Consider the following 15,280-nt stretch of genomic DNA (forward strand, 5'->3'; position numbering starts at 1 on the left):
ATCTATATGAAATAATCTATGTGGAAATTTAGTTTAAGATAAAGGCAGTCTTTCAATCCAATGGGAAAGGATTTTATAACAAAGGGTGGAGACAACTGGTTGACCACTGGGGGAAGGGACTATATCTCTCACCCGTTTCATCTACATACATAAATTGTAGGTACATCAAAGTTTTCATCATCAAAAAATTAAATCATAAATGTCTAAAAGAAACCGTATATAAAGTTACAATCTTGGGGTGAGGACAATTTTTCTAACCAGGACACAAAACACAGCAGATGAGAAGTTTTCAAAAATATTTTTAAACATTTCATTTTAAGGTCCCAAGACTAAACCCTCATTTATTTTGGAAAATGCGCATTTCCTCTTCCTCCTTTGATCCATGCCTGACCTTCCTTTCTCTCCTAATTTCTTCCTCTTCCTCCTCTCTGTCTCTCTTGACTTCCATTTCCAGAGGACAAATGGGGAAGTCGATTTAAGCATGTTGCCTGAGGACCCCTCACTCCCCAGTGCTCACACAATCTGCAGTCTTTCAAATAGTTGACAAATCTCCAACATTCTGAAAATCAGAGTCTGGCTGAGCTCTTTCCTTTGCATGAACTACTCTCAGACTAGAGGAAAATGATAAGGAGAAAAGACAGGTGGAGGAGTGGTTTAATTATTGTGTTTGCTTGTTTGATTTTAAAACTATCATTTGATCCCTCATTTAACTATTTGCATTTGGTTACCTATTAGATTTATTCCTTGATTATAATTTTAAGGTAAATTTCTGATTAGAGCATTGATAAAATGTTCTCATTGGGGCCAGGGTCCTCCCAAGAATACACATTTGGCCTGCAGGCCCTAAAAGGTTAAAATCTCTGACTTTTTTAATGGAAAAAGTAATTGGAAAAACTTTCAACTTCAAGAATTTCAAAACTTTCCTTGAAATGTAGAAAATGTGTTAAAGGAACAGAACCATGAATCCAAGGCTCCTCTCAGATCACCAGAGCAGGCTCTTTGGGATGGAGTGTCCCTGGCTTAGCCAGTTGGCTGGTCATGGAGGCTAGCTAATGCCTAACAACTTCCTTTCTCTCTGTCTGCCTCCCCCTGCAGCCGTCATATGCTGAGTTTGATATTAGTGGAAATGTACTTGGTTTGATCTTCAACCAAGGAATGATCTGGTGAGCTATGCGTTTTGTTTGGGGACCACCTCATCAGGGAGGTCAGAAAACTGGAATCTCGGGCTTGGCCTCCCAGCTAGCTGGGGGAAGAGGTTAGACAAATCCTCAGGCCTCTCTGAACTGCCTCCTTTCAGATGACAGATAGAGGACAGGACAAGATGAGAACCAGGACCATATCATGGCCTACTCATGGGCTACCACGGACAAAGAGGAAAGGAGAGGAACAGAGGAAGCCTGAAGGGGAATGAGAAGGAGGAAGGAAAAAAGGATGAAGTAGAGAAGGGAGGAAGGAGAAGGCAAAAGGAAGAGAGGAGGAGAAACAGAGGAGGAAAGGGAAGAGGGAGGAGGGAGAAAATAGGTAGGAGAGGAGGAGGAAAGGAGCCAAGGGTCTTCCTCCTCTGAGGCGGGGGTTAGAAGAAAAGGCTGAGTAATTTCAACCAAAGACTTTTAAGAGACTGAGGGCTCCCTGAAAGCTGGTGTCCCATTCTCTTCATTTAAGAACTTCAGATACTTTTCTGAGCAGCACTATTGTTTTAGGGGAACCACAGAGAAAGAGTCAGGAGGCCAAATAATTTGTTAGGTGCCTCGTGGTCAGAACCCGAGCCAGTGGTGCTTGGAGATCTCCCTCTCCTGAGGAATGGGTGGCTATGGCTTGGCAATAAATGTCCAGCTTAAATGGGAGACCACTGCCTTCAGAACCTGCAGGGAAGACAGTGAGGCCTCATGCTCCTAATTCATCTATCCCATTTCCTCCTGTCATCCTTCCTTGGCCTCACCTTCTGGGGGGCCAACCGAGTATGTGGTTTCTGCCCTTCCAGGATGGGCTCTTTCTATGCTCCAGGACTGGTAGGCATCAACGTGCTGCGCCTGCTGACCTCCATGTACTTCCAGTGCTGGGCAGTGATGAGCAGCAATGTGCCCCACGAACGCGTGTTCAAAGCTTCCCGATCCAACAACTTCTACATGGGCCTTCTGCTGCTGGTGCTCTTCCTCAGCCTCCTGCCGGTGGCTTACACCATCATGTCCCTCCCGCCCTCCTTTGACTGCGGACCATTCAGGTGCATAGTCCTGGTTGCATGGGAGCAGCTCTTCCCCCAGAGCAGTCTGTTGAGGGAGCCCTGGCTCAGATGTCCTCTTCTAGCATCTTATCAGCCTGAAAAAGGCCGTGGAGCTCTGTGCAAATCATCAGAGCCATTCAATGGCGTTTTCTGCAAGGATGGACATGTTCTATCACTGCGTGATCCAATATGGTAGCCCCCAGCCACGTGTGGCTCTTGAACATTGGAATGATGACCAAGAAACTGAATTTCTTTATTTCATTACAATTCACTGTAATTTAAATAACCTCCCATGGCTGATGGCTACTATATTGGACAGTGCAGCTCTGACCTTTTAACATGTGGATAGTCTACTGCTCTGGATTACCTTACCGTAGGATGAATAAGAGGAGGGAGGGAATAGTCTGAAGATGAAATAACCATACATTTATAAGTGCCATTTGCACGGGAAGCAGCAACTGAGACTTTTGACTGGGTCCCCATGCCCTGCAGAGCATTTGTCAGCACTGTGGGTTCAGGGTATAAGTCAGACCAGTTTAGGAGACTGGGCATCATATAAAGAATGTATAAGTAATGAGATAAGGAGGTACATTGAGAAATAATATGCATCTGCTGCTCTCTTTCCAAGCATAAGACCCTCTGGAAATAAAGCCATCTCTCTACTTCATAAGAAGGAGTTCTGTGGTTCAAGCAGTTTGGAACATGCTGACCATTTTATCTGCCACCTTCTTACTTAAAAATGCTTGGGGCACACTCTTTATAATGGATCAGAAGAATCATGCAATAAGATAATGTGTGCAAGCCAGCATTTCTGTCCTTCTTGACCATAGACTCTTCATGGAACACTCATCCAGGGCCAGGAGTGGGGTGAGGTGGGTGAGTTACCGATTCTGAGCTTGCTCCTTCCATTGTGTGTCCCAGGGCCTGACCCAGCTCACTCTGGTCCTGGCTCTGGGCCTACCATAGTGGATCAACACATGGGGAAATGCTGCCCTGGTACTTTTCCATTTAGAAGGGACTTATGTAGCTAAAGCCCTGTAGTGTGTACCCTCCCCACCCCCCACCCCCCACCCCCCACCCCACCCCACCCAGTGAGTGCTGTGATGCTCAGAGGCATTAGTGGTGTGCTCGTGGCAGAGTGAGATCTGGCTGCACAGAGGTTCAGGTGGAAGGAATGGGGTTGGGGGTGGGGTGGGTGACTAGTTCCAGAGAAGAAGAATTTGCTGAGCTGTAGATGGGATGCCAGGCTGAAGGGAGAGCCACATGATAGGAATGGTAGAACCCTCTCCTGACTTCTTCCTAAGCAAGGTTTGGAGGGCTGAGCTCTAGATTCAAATGCCAGTGCTCCTTTGTTCAGGCTGCCTACCTGCCACCAGAAAGGAGGCCCATGGGCAGGCCTAAGCCATGCCTGACCTTGCCCTCTGCCCCACCCTTGCTTCGTCTGCTACCCTGAGAGGCCCTGACAGCCTACAGCCAGAGAGCAGGGAAAGGAATCTGAAAACAAAACTCAGAAGGAAACATGTCTGCCACGGCCTTCCTGTCACCCTTCTCATCAAAACTCACCAACAGTTAGTTCATTCCTCAGATATTTCTACAGCTGTTCTCTCTCTCACTTGCTTCAGGTGTTTTCTCAAAAGTCACCTTCTCAGTGAGACCTTCCCTGGAGAGCCTAACTAAAATGTCACACACACACACTCTTCTTATCATTGTTTCTGCTTATTGTATCTCCTGATCAACATCTAACAGTCCAGGTTTTTTTGCTTATTTATCGAGTTTGTTGTCTATCTCCTTCACCAGGACATAAGCTCCAGGAGGGTGTGATTTTTGCTTCCTTTCTCACTGCCTTATACCCAGTGGCTAGAAGAGAAGACCTAGTTTATGGTCAGTGTTCAAACTAGACCCTTCACATCACAAAAATTCACTTTTACTGGAGGGACTTGGGGTTTCAACCAGATCCAAACAGACATCAACGGATGAGACATAGAGTTTTTGTAAATAGAGTTTCATTGGAGCACAGCCACACCCATTTGCTTACATATAATCTGTCGCCACAGATTTCTCACTACAACAGCTCAATGGAGTCATGTCAACAGAGACCATCTAGTTCACAAAGCCTAAAATTTTTATTATTAGCTGTTCCCAGAAGAAAAAATTCTCAACCCCCTAACTCTAGAGTCAGCTCAGTCAGTTGCCAGCTGGGGTCATCTCGAGAAGTTACTTAACTCCCTACACCACAAGTTAATTGCCTATAACATGGAAATAATTGTAGTGCTTCTGTCCTAGTGTTGCTATGAGGTTTTAGTGTGCTATTTGCAAAACACTTAAAGGAGGGTGCTAATTTCCATGGTAAGGTATATATACAAGTTTGTGAAGCCTGAGCCCTGCCCAAGTTGGGGGTAGTTGGTACAGCTAACAAGGCTATGAGGTGGAAGCATCATCTACACCAGGGCTCAGCTACCTTTTTCTGACAAGAGCCTGACAGTCAATATTTTCAGCTTGGGAATCAGGAGAAAAAAATCAAGAATATTATGTAAATACTTCTATGATTAGAGAAACAAATGGCCACAAAGTTTATATTATTGACAAAACTCAAAATATGATAATAATAGAGTATAATTTTTGTAATATAGGTCTACCAATGAAAAGAATGGAGTTCTTGAGGGGAAGGCAATGATAATATCTCACATAACAGGGGCTCAAAGTTACTGTCCCTTGTCATCAACATCAGTTTTACTTCTTAGAGAGCAGTACAGTCCATCATTGTACCAGACATGACAACACATCTCCTACCCTAGAAGAAAAATTCCCATAAAGCTTTACTACTGCTACGTCATTGAACTGCTATGCATTGGGCAAGCCAGAACCCTCAGTTTCCATTTCTGACAAAATGCACAGTTTGGAAAATGATTAACTTATGAGAGCAGATGAAATTCACTATTGACATTATTGATTGATTGCAGTAGCACATGATAGATTCAAATATTTTCTGCAAATTACCCCCTGATGAGTAAGACAGAGAATAACCATAGTCTGTCCACACCTAAAACTTCACAGGCTTCATAAATTTGTCCAGCTAAGCCTTCTTCTGCCCTATATATATTTTGACCATTGTCAACTGTAGCATGCCATAGCAGATCCCACATCAGTTGTATCAAATTCCATTCCATTCAGTTGTACTGAATTAACGTATTCTCAACTTCTTTGAGAAAATTTCATCCATATTTGTTCCACATGGTGTATTCACAGAAATCAGTTCTTCAGTCACTTCAAACTTGGCATTCGTTCCTCAGTTAAACAACTGAACAGCATCAGTAACATCTCCTGACTCATCAAGGGCCAAAGAAAACCACTTGACATCATTTACCTCTCTTGGAATACACCCTTGTTCTCAATGTCCTCAACCCTTCAAGCAGCTGCTTTTGCTGGAAATTCTCCAAGTCTTAAGCAAGTTTATTTCCTCCAGATACATTCTTCAGCTCCTGCAATCAAATACAATTTAATCACTTCACCACTGGTCAGTGAGGAATGTGATTTTGGGAAGTGGAGAAAAGGGGAGTCCTTGCTATATAGAGAACAGAAAGCTTAGCTGAATGATGTCCTACAGGTATATGGAAATCTGAATCTGTAAATAATGAACTTGGATGTTTGGCTAAGGAGATTTCTAAGTGAAGTATTGAAGGCACAAACTGGTTTCATCCTGCTACTTCTACTAAAATGTGAGAGGAAAGAGACAAATTGAGAAAAGAACTGATAAGCCAGAAGGAACCAGAATCTAATGATTTGGGAAATTCTCAGCCTGTCCAGATTGCAAAAGACACTGCAAACAGATTTACTGTCAGGAAAGCATGCTCTAAAGGAAAAAAAAAAAAAACAAGGGGCAGGCTGAGCAACTTTTGCAAGTGCCTCTGAGGGATCAAAAAACCTAAATATCCATTCACACAGAGGATTTTTTTTTAAGCTTGTGACTGGGATCCTCTCAACCATCTCAGCAGAAGGCAAGCATAGAGATAGAATTCTCCAGTAAAGATCTGTGTGGGACCCCCTTGTCTAATGGACTGAATTCCCATGACATACATGGAAGACCCACCAGATATTTAAGAATGTCATATGAGCAGTAACACTGCCATCTTTTACTGTTATCTTAGGGCTGGCACACCACTGTATTTTGGGAGTAAATAATTCATTTTCTAGTTTTATGGGTCCATAGAGAGAAGAATTTTGCCCCAAGATGGATCATACCCAAGGTCTCACCTATATGTAATTTAGATGGTGAGATTTGGGACTTTTGTGCTGATGATATTTAGATGAGATTTTGGACTGTGGGTTGATGCTCTAATGGGTTGCAACTTTGGGGGATACATGGATGGTGATGAATGTATTTTGCAGGTGAGATGAACATGAATCTTCAAGGACTAGAGAGTATAAGGTGATGGGCTGAATAATGGCTCCTGAAGATATTTGCTTCTCATCCCTGGAAACTGTGGACCTTATTTTACATAGCAAAGTGACCTTTGCCAATGTGATTAACTTAAGGATCTTGAGGTGGAGAGATTATCCTGGATTATCCAGATGAGCCCTAAATCACAAGTGTCCTTATAAGAGGGAAGCACAGGGATATTTGACTACAGAAGAACATAAAGTGATGTCACCATGGAAGGAGAGGTGTTACCAGCTTTGAAGACAGAGGAAGGGGCCATGAGCCAAGGAATGCCAGGAATAAAGCATGAGATGCTGGGAAAAAAGCGAGGAAACAGATTCTCCCCTAGCACCTCCCTCTGAAGGGAGTGCAGCCCTGCCAACACCTTGGTGTCAACCCAGTGAAACACTCAGACTTTTGGCATGCAGAACTGTAAGAGAACAAATTTGTATTGTTTAAAGTCAACTGTGTGGCAATTTGTTATAACACCCACTGGAAACTAATACATCATCTAATACATCATGATTCAAGGACAAAATAACCCATACTTAACTGTGACTTAAAAGCATAACAGGTGAAATTTACTTTTCTTGTTTTTACATGACAGGTACACATGAATAAGAATAAAAACTGAATTAATGAAATGTCATAATACGATGCACATGGCACTTAAAAGCGCTAAACATTGAGATGGCCATGAGTGGTCTCTGACACAACTATTTCTTGTCAGCCATTAGAGCACAAAAACGACCACAGACCATATATAAATAAACAGGCATGGCTGTGTTCCAATAATATTTTACTTAGTGACACTAAAGTTTGAATTTCCTACTTCAATTTTTATATATCACAAAATATTCTTCTTTTTTCCCCCCAACCACTGAAATATGTGAAAACCATTCTTTGTTTTCAGGCCACAGGAAAACAAGTCATAAGCCAAATTTGGCTCATGGGCCATTATTTGCCAACCTTTGATCAATACTTTACAGAAGAGAAAGATGAAGCTTCTGGCTGCAACATATTGGAGGGCACTTATCATTTGATGACCCCATACATAGTGTTTTATATAAAGTTGTATCTACACCCTCTAAACAATTCTCTGAGGCAAATACAATTATTCTACTCATAATACCATGTTATACTTTATCATTATTATGCTATATTATACAGATGAGGCTATATTATACATAATACATTATTATGCTTTATTATACAAATATCATAATACCATATTATACTGTATCATTATTATGCTATATTATACAGATAATATAGCATAATATTATGCTATATTATATATATCATTATTATGCTATATTACACAGCAGAGAAATTTTCAGTATCTTGGCCAAAGATATCAAACATCTACAGCACTGTCTGGTAGAATTTTCTATGTGATGAAAAAAAATTCCATATCTACTCTTCAAAAATAGTAGCTACTAGTCCCATGACTACTGAGCATACTTGAAATGTGAGGCTAAAAAACTGAATTTTTAATTTTACTTAATTTTAGTTAACTTTTTTTATTAAAAGAGTTGTTTAATCATGAAAAGAGAAATGGTCCAATAACTAGTAAACATAAACAACATAAAGGATGCTGGATGTTGACTTCTTAGTGCTCATCATTTTCAGCCATCAGCTGCAGCTGTCCATATTTGCTGTTTTCCTCTGTAGAAAAGGGAAAAAAGACAGACCTAGAGCAAATCAGAATGAGAAACTGAGTGCTCTGGTATAGATCTGCCAGAGAAAATACAGGATGCCCAGCTGAGTTTAAATTTTAGATAGATAATTAATAATTTGCTCTGTGAGACATTCTTATACTTCTGAAATTCAAATTTAGCTGGATATCTTGTATTTTTTAAATTAATTTTTAAATTGATTTTTATTTTATTCTTTTTTTTTAATAGCTACACTGATGGGGAGTCTCTAATGGGGAGACCGAGGAAACAGAGAAACAGGCAGAAAGAGAATAAGTAAACTATCCCGTGTGTCCCACAGCTAATAGATGAAGAAGCAAGGATTTGAACCAGGAATTTCAAGCCCTAAAGTCCATTTCTTGGCCCTGAAATGATTAACCATAGCCAGCAAGGGACCGTAGTATCTGGACAGGCATTTGTGGAAGTCAGTCTGCATAATAGTTCTTGGGTATTTGAAGAAAATCAAAATTACCACTGTGACCTGTCCAGGAGCCTGTCCTAAGTGATCCAATCTCCTGAAACTATTATCTGAAGACAATTTGTAGGTATTTCTCAGCAGCCCCATGAAGTTGTCTCCCACATAAGCCTCTAGAGAGCTCTTTCCTTCCCTGGGGGCCCAAAGGGAGCTCCATGTCGATCTTACAACCAGCTGACAGGCAATTTTCTCCCAGGAGAGTAGAGTAGAAAACCCATTTTCATCTTGCTAAGGAAGATGTCAGACCCAGGAGACCCATGCAGGTTGAGAAGTTCTGAGGTTCCAAGGACATGACGCTGGCCAGGGGGCTGACAGAGCCAAATGGCAGCCCCTCGTGGGGCATGTTTTACTTGCAGTCCCTTTGGAGCAGAGCTCTGGTTCTTCTGGGAAAGCAGTGGTGAGTGGCAGCTTGGGACCCACGGGGACACGGGCGCAGCTGTGTTCGCCACCTAAGCTTCATATATTGAGCTGTCATGTGTTCTCTCTTCTTCACAGTGGGAAAAACAGAATGTATGATGTCATCCAAGAGACGATTGAAAATGATTTTCCAGCCTTCCTGGGCAAGATCTTTGCTTTCCTCGCCAACCCTGGCCTGATCATCCCAGCCATCCTGCTGATGTTGTAAGTTAGGGGCTCTGCCTCCTGGCAACCTTCCCCTTACACTTGAGACTTCCCAGACAGGTCCTTCTCCCCCAACCCCCAGCCCTCTTCCTTAATCTACATTTCCCAGAAGCAGATCCTGAGACAAAGATGCAAAGGCAAATAATTCACTGGGGAGCGAGGGAAGGAAGTGAGATGGGAAAGGGGACAGCAAGGTCATTACCACTGGGATGACTTTAATCCTGCTGGGGAACACTGGGAAACAGTGGGTCTCAGAGTTATCCGGCTCAAGGGTCAGGGATGGGGCATCTATAGACCAGCACCCATCGCTCACTCTTGGGTTGGACTGGGAAACCTAAAAGGGGATCGGGGTGGGTTAGTTCCCTGGCAATCTGGGTCAGCTGCATTCCTGGGTCAAAGGGTTTCTGCAGGGGATGGAAGGGAAGCTCCAGGCACAGAGGTAAAGGAACTGCTAGTCATAAGTCTTTCAGGGAGCACACTGAAAGATGGGGCCCAAGGAATATGGATGGCCACTGACAGTATCTGTAACACTCTCCTAAACGCCCCTTAGAAATATCAAAGACATCTGGGCTCTGGGTCTCTGAGAAAGCAGAGGGTCTGATTCAGCCTGTCCTTGGGTGCACTAGAACCTTTGGTTCATTCCCCACTCTACCTCCCATCAAAGACTGAGAAACCTGTGAGAATGGTGAGTAGGTGGGATGATCTCTGGACCCCCAACACCAGCACCAGGCCTAGGGCAGAGGAGGCAAATAACACACGTTCAAGGAAGGAGCAAGGGAAGAAAGAAAAGAAGAAGGTGGAAAGTGAGACTCCTGAATTTGAATTACGGTCATCGAAAATGTACTGGTGAAAATATTAGGGTGTTTTTTCTTTACAAAAAAACCATTTTGGCATGCTTTTTTTTAAATTGTGAAATATTCCTAACATACAGAAAAGTACAGACAACATGAATGGGATCACAAGAGTAAACAGATGTTACTAGTTTGCATTACTTCCACCAATCTGTCCTTTACAAGAAATAAAATATTACAGATACACTTCAAGCCCTCTCCCACCCAATCCAGCTCTCTTCTTCCCTCCCCCAAAGTAACCACTGTAGGAATTCACTGTGATCATTTCCACACGTAGTCAGGTGTTTTCATCAGGCACGGGTGTGCTATCCTTTTCTGGGCTTTAAATTTTTTCAGGAATGGTTCACTTTCTCACTCAACGTTATGTTTGGGGAATGTATCCATGTGGATCCAGGAGCTCTACTCCTCTATGAACGGCTCTACTCCACTCTGCAGTGTGATTAAACCACAGTTTTTCTGTCCCTCTGCAGAGAGGTGGTTAGGTTTCCAACTTTTTTGCTATTGCAAATGTGGTCCTTGTGCAGATGTGTGAGGGCTTCTCTTGGACAGACCTCTGGAAGTAGAAGTGCAGAGTCATAGGCATGTGTTTCCCCAATCCTTCTAGAGAGTGCTGAATTGTTCCCCCAAATAGGTGTATTTTCTTACATCTTTGACTGGAACATCTTCTGCTCCTAGTCGAGGCCTAAGAAAGGACTGGCATGATAGTGACCACCTGTACTACCCCTTGAATGCCTGAGGAAATTCTGGAACCCAGACCTGACCCCTTACAGGCAGCAAAGGGAAATGCTGAATTTGGGAATGGAGGGACACAGCCACCCATGAGCACTTCCTCCTCTCTGACCTGCAGTTCCTCCCTAATAGATGGGTGGTTAGTTAGGGGAGAAGGTGAGGTCTGGCCTTCAGTGTAGGAGCCTTACAAAACAGGTCCTGCTGCCTCCCACTGTCCTCCCTGACTCCCCCTGAGTCTCTGCTGCCGCGGGCTCATATGATAGCCTCTGACCCACACTCTGCCCTAAACACAACGGGATTCCTCCTCTCTGGCTGGAAAGAGCTCATGGACTCAATGAATTGGCTCTGGGTGGCCCCGCCCTGAGAGGAAGACTTAGAAGACCCAAGCGGGAGCAGCTAAGACTTGAAATCCTTGGAGAAAAATGACAAAGAAGGATGAACCTCAAAAGCTCCCAAGTAACAGGATGGCGAGGCACCCAATCCACATGGTACCTTGACTTTTATGTCCCCTCCCCTCTCAGGTGGTGCACCTAGGTCATAGCCCTCGACTTTAGGTCCTGTGAAAGGGAAGCTTCAAAGGACACCTGGTGGGAGCTGGACTCTGAAAACCAGCCCAGGACCAGACATTCCCATCAGTGCTCCCTAAGCAGGGACCTCCTGGCCTTCTGCACTTGTGCTTCTAGGCAAACTTGGAGCAGGCACCTAGCATCCAGACCTTCCTCTCTTAGCCCTTGATGACTAGGGAAGGAGCTTTGGCTTTAAATGTTTGGCTCCAAAAGTACTGATAGATGGGGTAAACTTCGACAAAATACTTAACCTATCTGAGTTCTAGGAGACTGATTTGGAAAGATGGGAGACATCCTTTCAACTTCATGGGTTTTCTGTGAAAACCACAGATGTGGTGGAGTGGGACATGCATGACACAGGGCAGCTCCCCAGGAAGTATAAGCAGCTTCTTCTGCTTTCAAGAACTCCTGCTTCTCCCCCACCTCTTCAGATTTCCAAGAAGAATGATTCCCTTAACCAACATTTACTGAGCACTCTGAGAGTTTAAAATGTATGTCATTTCCGCTTTTAATAAAATAGAAAATAGGGTGTCCAGAACCCTCTCCTCATTAAGTCGGGAGCTTAATCTCTCCACCGTGCCCAGAGGCAAACTACTCCAGGAAGCCTGCCTTGATTCCTCCAGAAGGGGTCCAGCTCTTATCATTTTCCAAGACTGCCTTATCACAGGAGGCTCACTTTTCTCTTGCAGCCTGGCCATCTACTACCTGAACTCAGTTTCCAAAAGCCTTTCCCGAGCTAATGCCCAACTGAGAAAGAAAATTCAAGCGGTGAGTCTGTCGGGAGTTTTCATTTGAAAAGATGTCATGGTTTTGGTTTTTGCTAATTTGCTCTGTGAGCCCAGTTGTATTAGCTAAATGGCTTCCTTCCAAATCAGATCCCAAAGTATCTGTGTTATAGGAAGCCTTGTAAGATTGAACAACATGCATTTCTCTTTTGAGGTTATTCAGGGGGCACACAATAATGATGGCTTAAATTTGGAGAGGTTGTTAAAGAACAGGAGAAATTCAATGGACTCAAGCAATGTTCATACATAGTAAAACCAGTACCCCCAGTAATATGTATAGATTAAAACTAATACCATAAATACTAGACAAAATATTGTCAGAATGACATAGTGCTTGTGAACACAGCCTAAGAGGTCTCTTAAGCTCCCGGCTGCACACAGATAGCCTCTCCCCCCACCAGCTGAGTTCTGACTGCTCTCTTGTCTCTCCCAGCACCCAACCTCCCCCCTCCCCTCCAAAAGCAGTGAAGGGCAGACCCCACCCGGCTCTAAGCCTTGTCCTCCTTGCTCCTTGCTCCCTCTTCTGGAACTAATCTCATCTGCCTCGAAGCCAGCTCCCCCTCTGCATCTCCCTCTGTTAACCTCACTGTCCTCTTGCCCAGATACAAAGAACCTTGAAATGCAGGATTGGCAGGGTTTCTGTCCTCCCCTGGCCAGATGTCCCTTCAAATGCTGTGTAAAGCTGAATCTTGGGCTCCCCTGTCCAATCAGCAGCAACAACCAAGACCTGGCAATTTAAGGTAGTTACCAAAAACTGACGATGGAGTCCTTGTCCCCTAGACCTCGCCATCGTGGGCTCTGTTCCTCAAATACCCATTTCCCTGGAACCATTCATTCTTTTCCTACAGCTCCGTGAAGTTGAGAAGAGCCACAAATCTGTCAAAGGCAGAACCACAGTCCAAGATTCAGAGGACACAGCTAAAGACACCTCCAAAAATGCCACCCAGCTCCAACTCACCAAAGAAGGTAAATCCTATTTCATGATGATTCGTTCTTCATGGGGCCACATGGGAGGGTGTATAGAACATCAGCTGAGAAATCAGATGGAGCTGGGATGAAGTCAGAATTCTGACAATTAGCTGTGCGAAGCTGGGCACATTAAGCTAAGAATGGGTCATAGGTCCTATCTCATGGGGTGGGGAGAATGAGATGGGATTCTGCAAGAGGCGAGCTTTACAGAGGCCTGGCACACAGAGAGAGAGCCCATGACTATGAGCTGGGAGGGGCGTCTGTGACATGGGGAAGCATCTCCACTTCTCCCCTGGGGCTGTCTCCTTCACCTCTACCCACCAAGTCTCTCGCTGCATTTTCTTTTTTTTTTTTTTTTTACATTTATTTATTTATTTATTTTACAGAGATAGATCACAAGTAGGCAGAGAGGCAGGCAGAGAGAGAGAGGGAAGCAGGCTCCCTGCTGAGCAGAGAGTCCGATGCGGGACTCGATCCCAGGACCCTGAGATCATGACCTGAGCCGAAGGCAGTGGCTTAACCCACTGAGCCACCCAGGTGCCCCTCTCGCTGCATTTTCTATGGTGACTCTTGACTTTCGCCACAAGTGAGCCTTCTTTTCTGAAATGATTTCATCTTCTTCACTTTCTCGCTTGAGTCTGACAGTCCCCTTCTGATATCCTCTTTCTTTTTTTTTTTTTTTTTTTTTTTTTTGAAAGATTTTATTTATTTTTCAGAGACAGAGGGAGAGAGCGCGAGCGAGCACAGGCAGACAGAGAGGCAGGCAGAGGCAGAGGGAGAAGCAGGCTCCCTGCCGAGCAAGGAGCCCGATGTGGGACTCTATCCCAGGACCCTGGGATCATGACCTGAGCCGAAGGCAGCTGCTTAACCAACTGAGCCACCCAGGCGTCCCTGATATCCTCTTTCTATCTGGCTCTTTAACCCAATAGAAGGGCACTGCTGGTGTCCTACCCAGATGCCACTAAGATACTCTGAGGGTTGGCTGACAGGGGGTCACAGTCACCTAGGGATGGAGGAGGTATTTGTTCTCTGTGTTGTCTTGAATGTTTTCTTTAGAAGGAAAAACAGATTTGAATCCAGCAGTTGCTACTCTTACCAGAACCAATTGGTATTCTCTTAAAAAAGAGAAACACTGGAATATCTAGAATGGAAGGAGAAGAAATGACCACATGTGTTCCAAAGAAGGTGTCATAGGACTTCAACACGGCTTGGTCACAGACCATCTCCACCTTGAGAGAGGAAATGTCAAGCCAAAAGAGACCATCTCCTAGGTGACCCCATGTCCAAAACTTGTCCCTATTGTAAAATTAAACCACATCAGCATGCTGTGATTTTGGTCTCTGATGCCAGAAGTGAATAAGATGCACAAGAAATGGCTGACAGTTCAGGAGTTTGAATTTTTAATGCAGAAATTGTATTATTTATTTGATGACTTTATGACATGTAAGCAAGATCACAAAAAACAGAAACAAAGAATTTAAACTGCACAGTATTATCTCCCTACAAGGTGAACGTCCTCTGTTGGCATATTTTTCTTTTCCTTTTTCTTTTTTTTAAAGATTTTATTTATTTATTTGACAGATAGAAAGATCACAAGTGGGCAGAGAGGCAGGCAGAGAGAGAGAGAGGGAAGCAGGCTCCCTGTTGAGCAGAGAGCCCGATGTGGGTCTTGGTCCCAGGACCCTAAGATCATGACCTGAGCCGAAAGCAGAGGTTTAACCCACTGAGCCACCCAAGTGCCCCATTGACGTATTTTTCATTTTTGAGGTCCAACCATGATGGAAGTGGCTGTGGAAGCAGGTCAGGAAACTTTTGCATCCCTGGAAAACCCTGTGTTGGTATTGGAATACTTGTCAATATCAGTATTGACACTGGAATAGTAATGAATTACTACTGAATGGTTGGTAGCAAGTAAACAAGTGGATGTTGCAGAAAGAAGACAAGAAGTC

General features: G+C 43.9%; 1 protein-coding gene across 1 annotated transcript in view; it reads left to right on the forward strand.

Moving 5' to 3' along the window:
- Positions 1–15,280, forward strand: part of TMC2 (transmembrane channel like 2) — a 50,527-nt gene that overhangs the window by 33,424 nt on the left and 1,823 nt on the right. Inside the window, exons 13-17 of the mRNA XM_032353745.1 lie at positions 1,096–1,163; positions 1,982–2,221; positions 9,306–9,431; positions 12,267–12,345; positions 13,211–13,328. Coding sequence (XP_032209636.1) covers positions 1,096–1,163; positions 1,982–2,221; positions 9,306–9,431; positions 12,267–12,345; positions 13,211–13,328 — 631 coding nt within the window. The remainder of the gene's footprint in view (positions 1–1,095; positions 1,164–1,981; positions 2,222–9,305; positions 9,432–12,266; positions 12,346–13,210; positions 13,329–15,280) is intronic.

Source organism: Mustela erminea, chromosome 7 (assembly GCF_009829155.1).
Source record: "Mustela erminea isolate mMusErm1 chromosome 7, mMusErm1.Pri, whole genome shotgun sequence".
Lineage (NCBI taxonomy): Eukaryota > Metazoa > Chordata > Mammalia > Carnivora > Mustelidae > Mustela > Mustela erminea.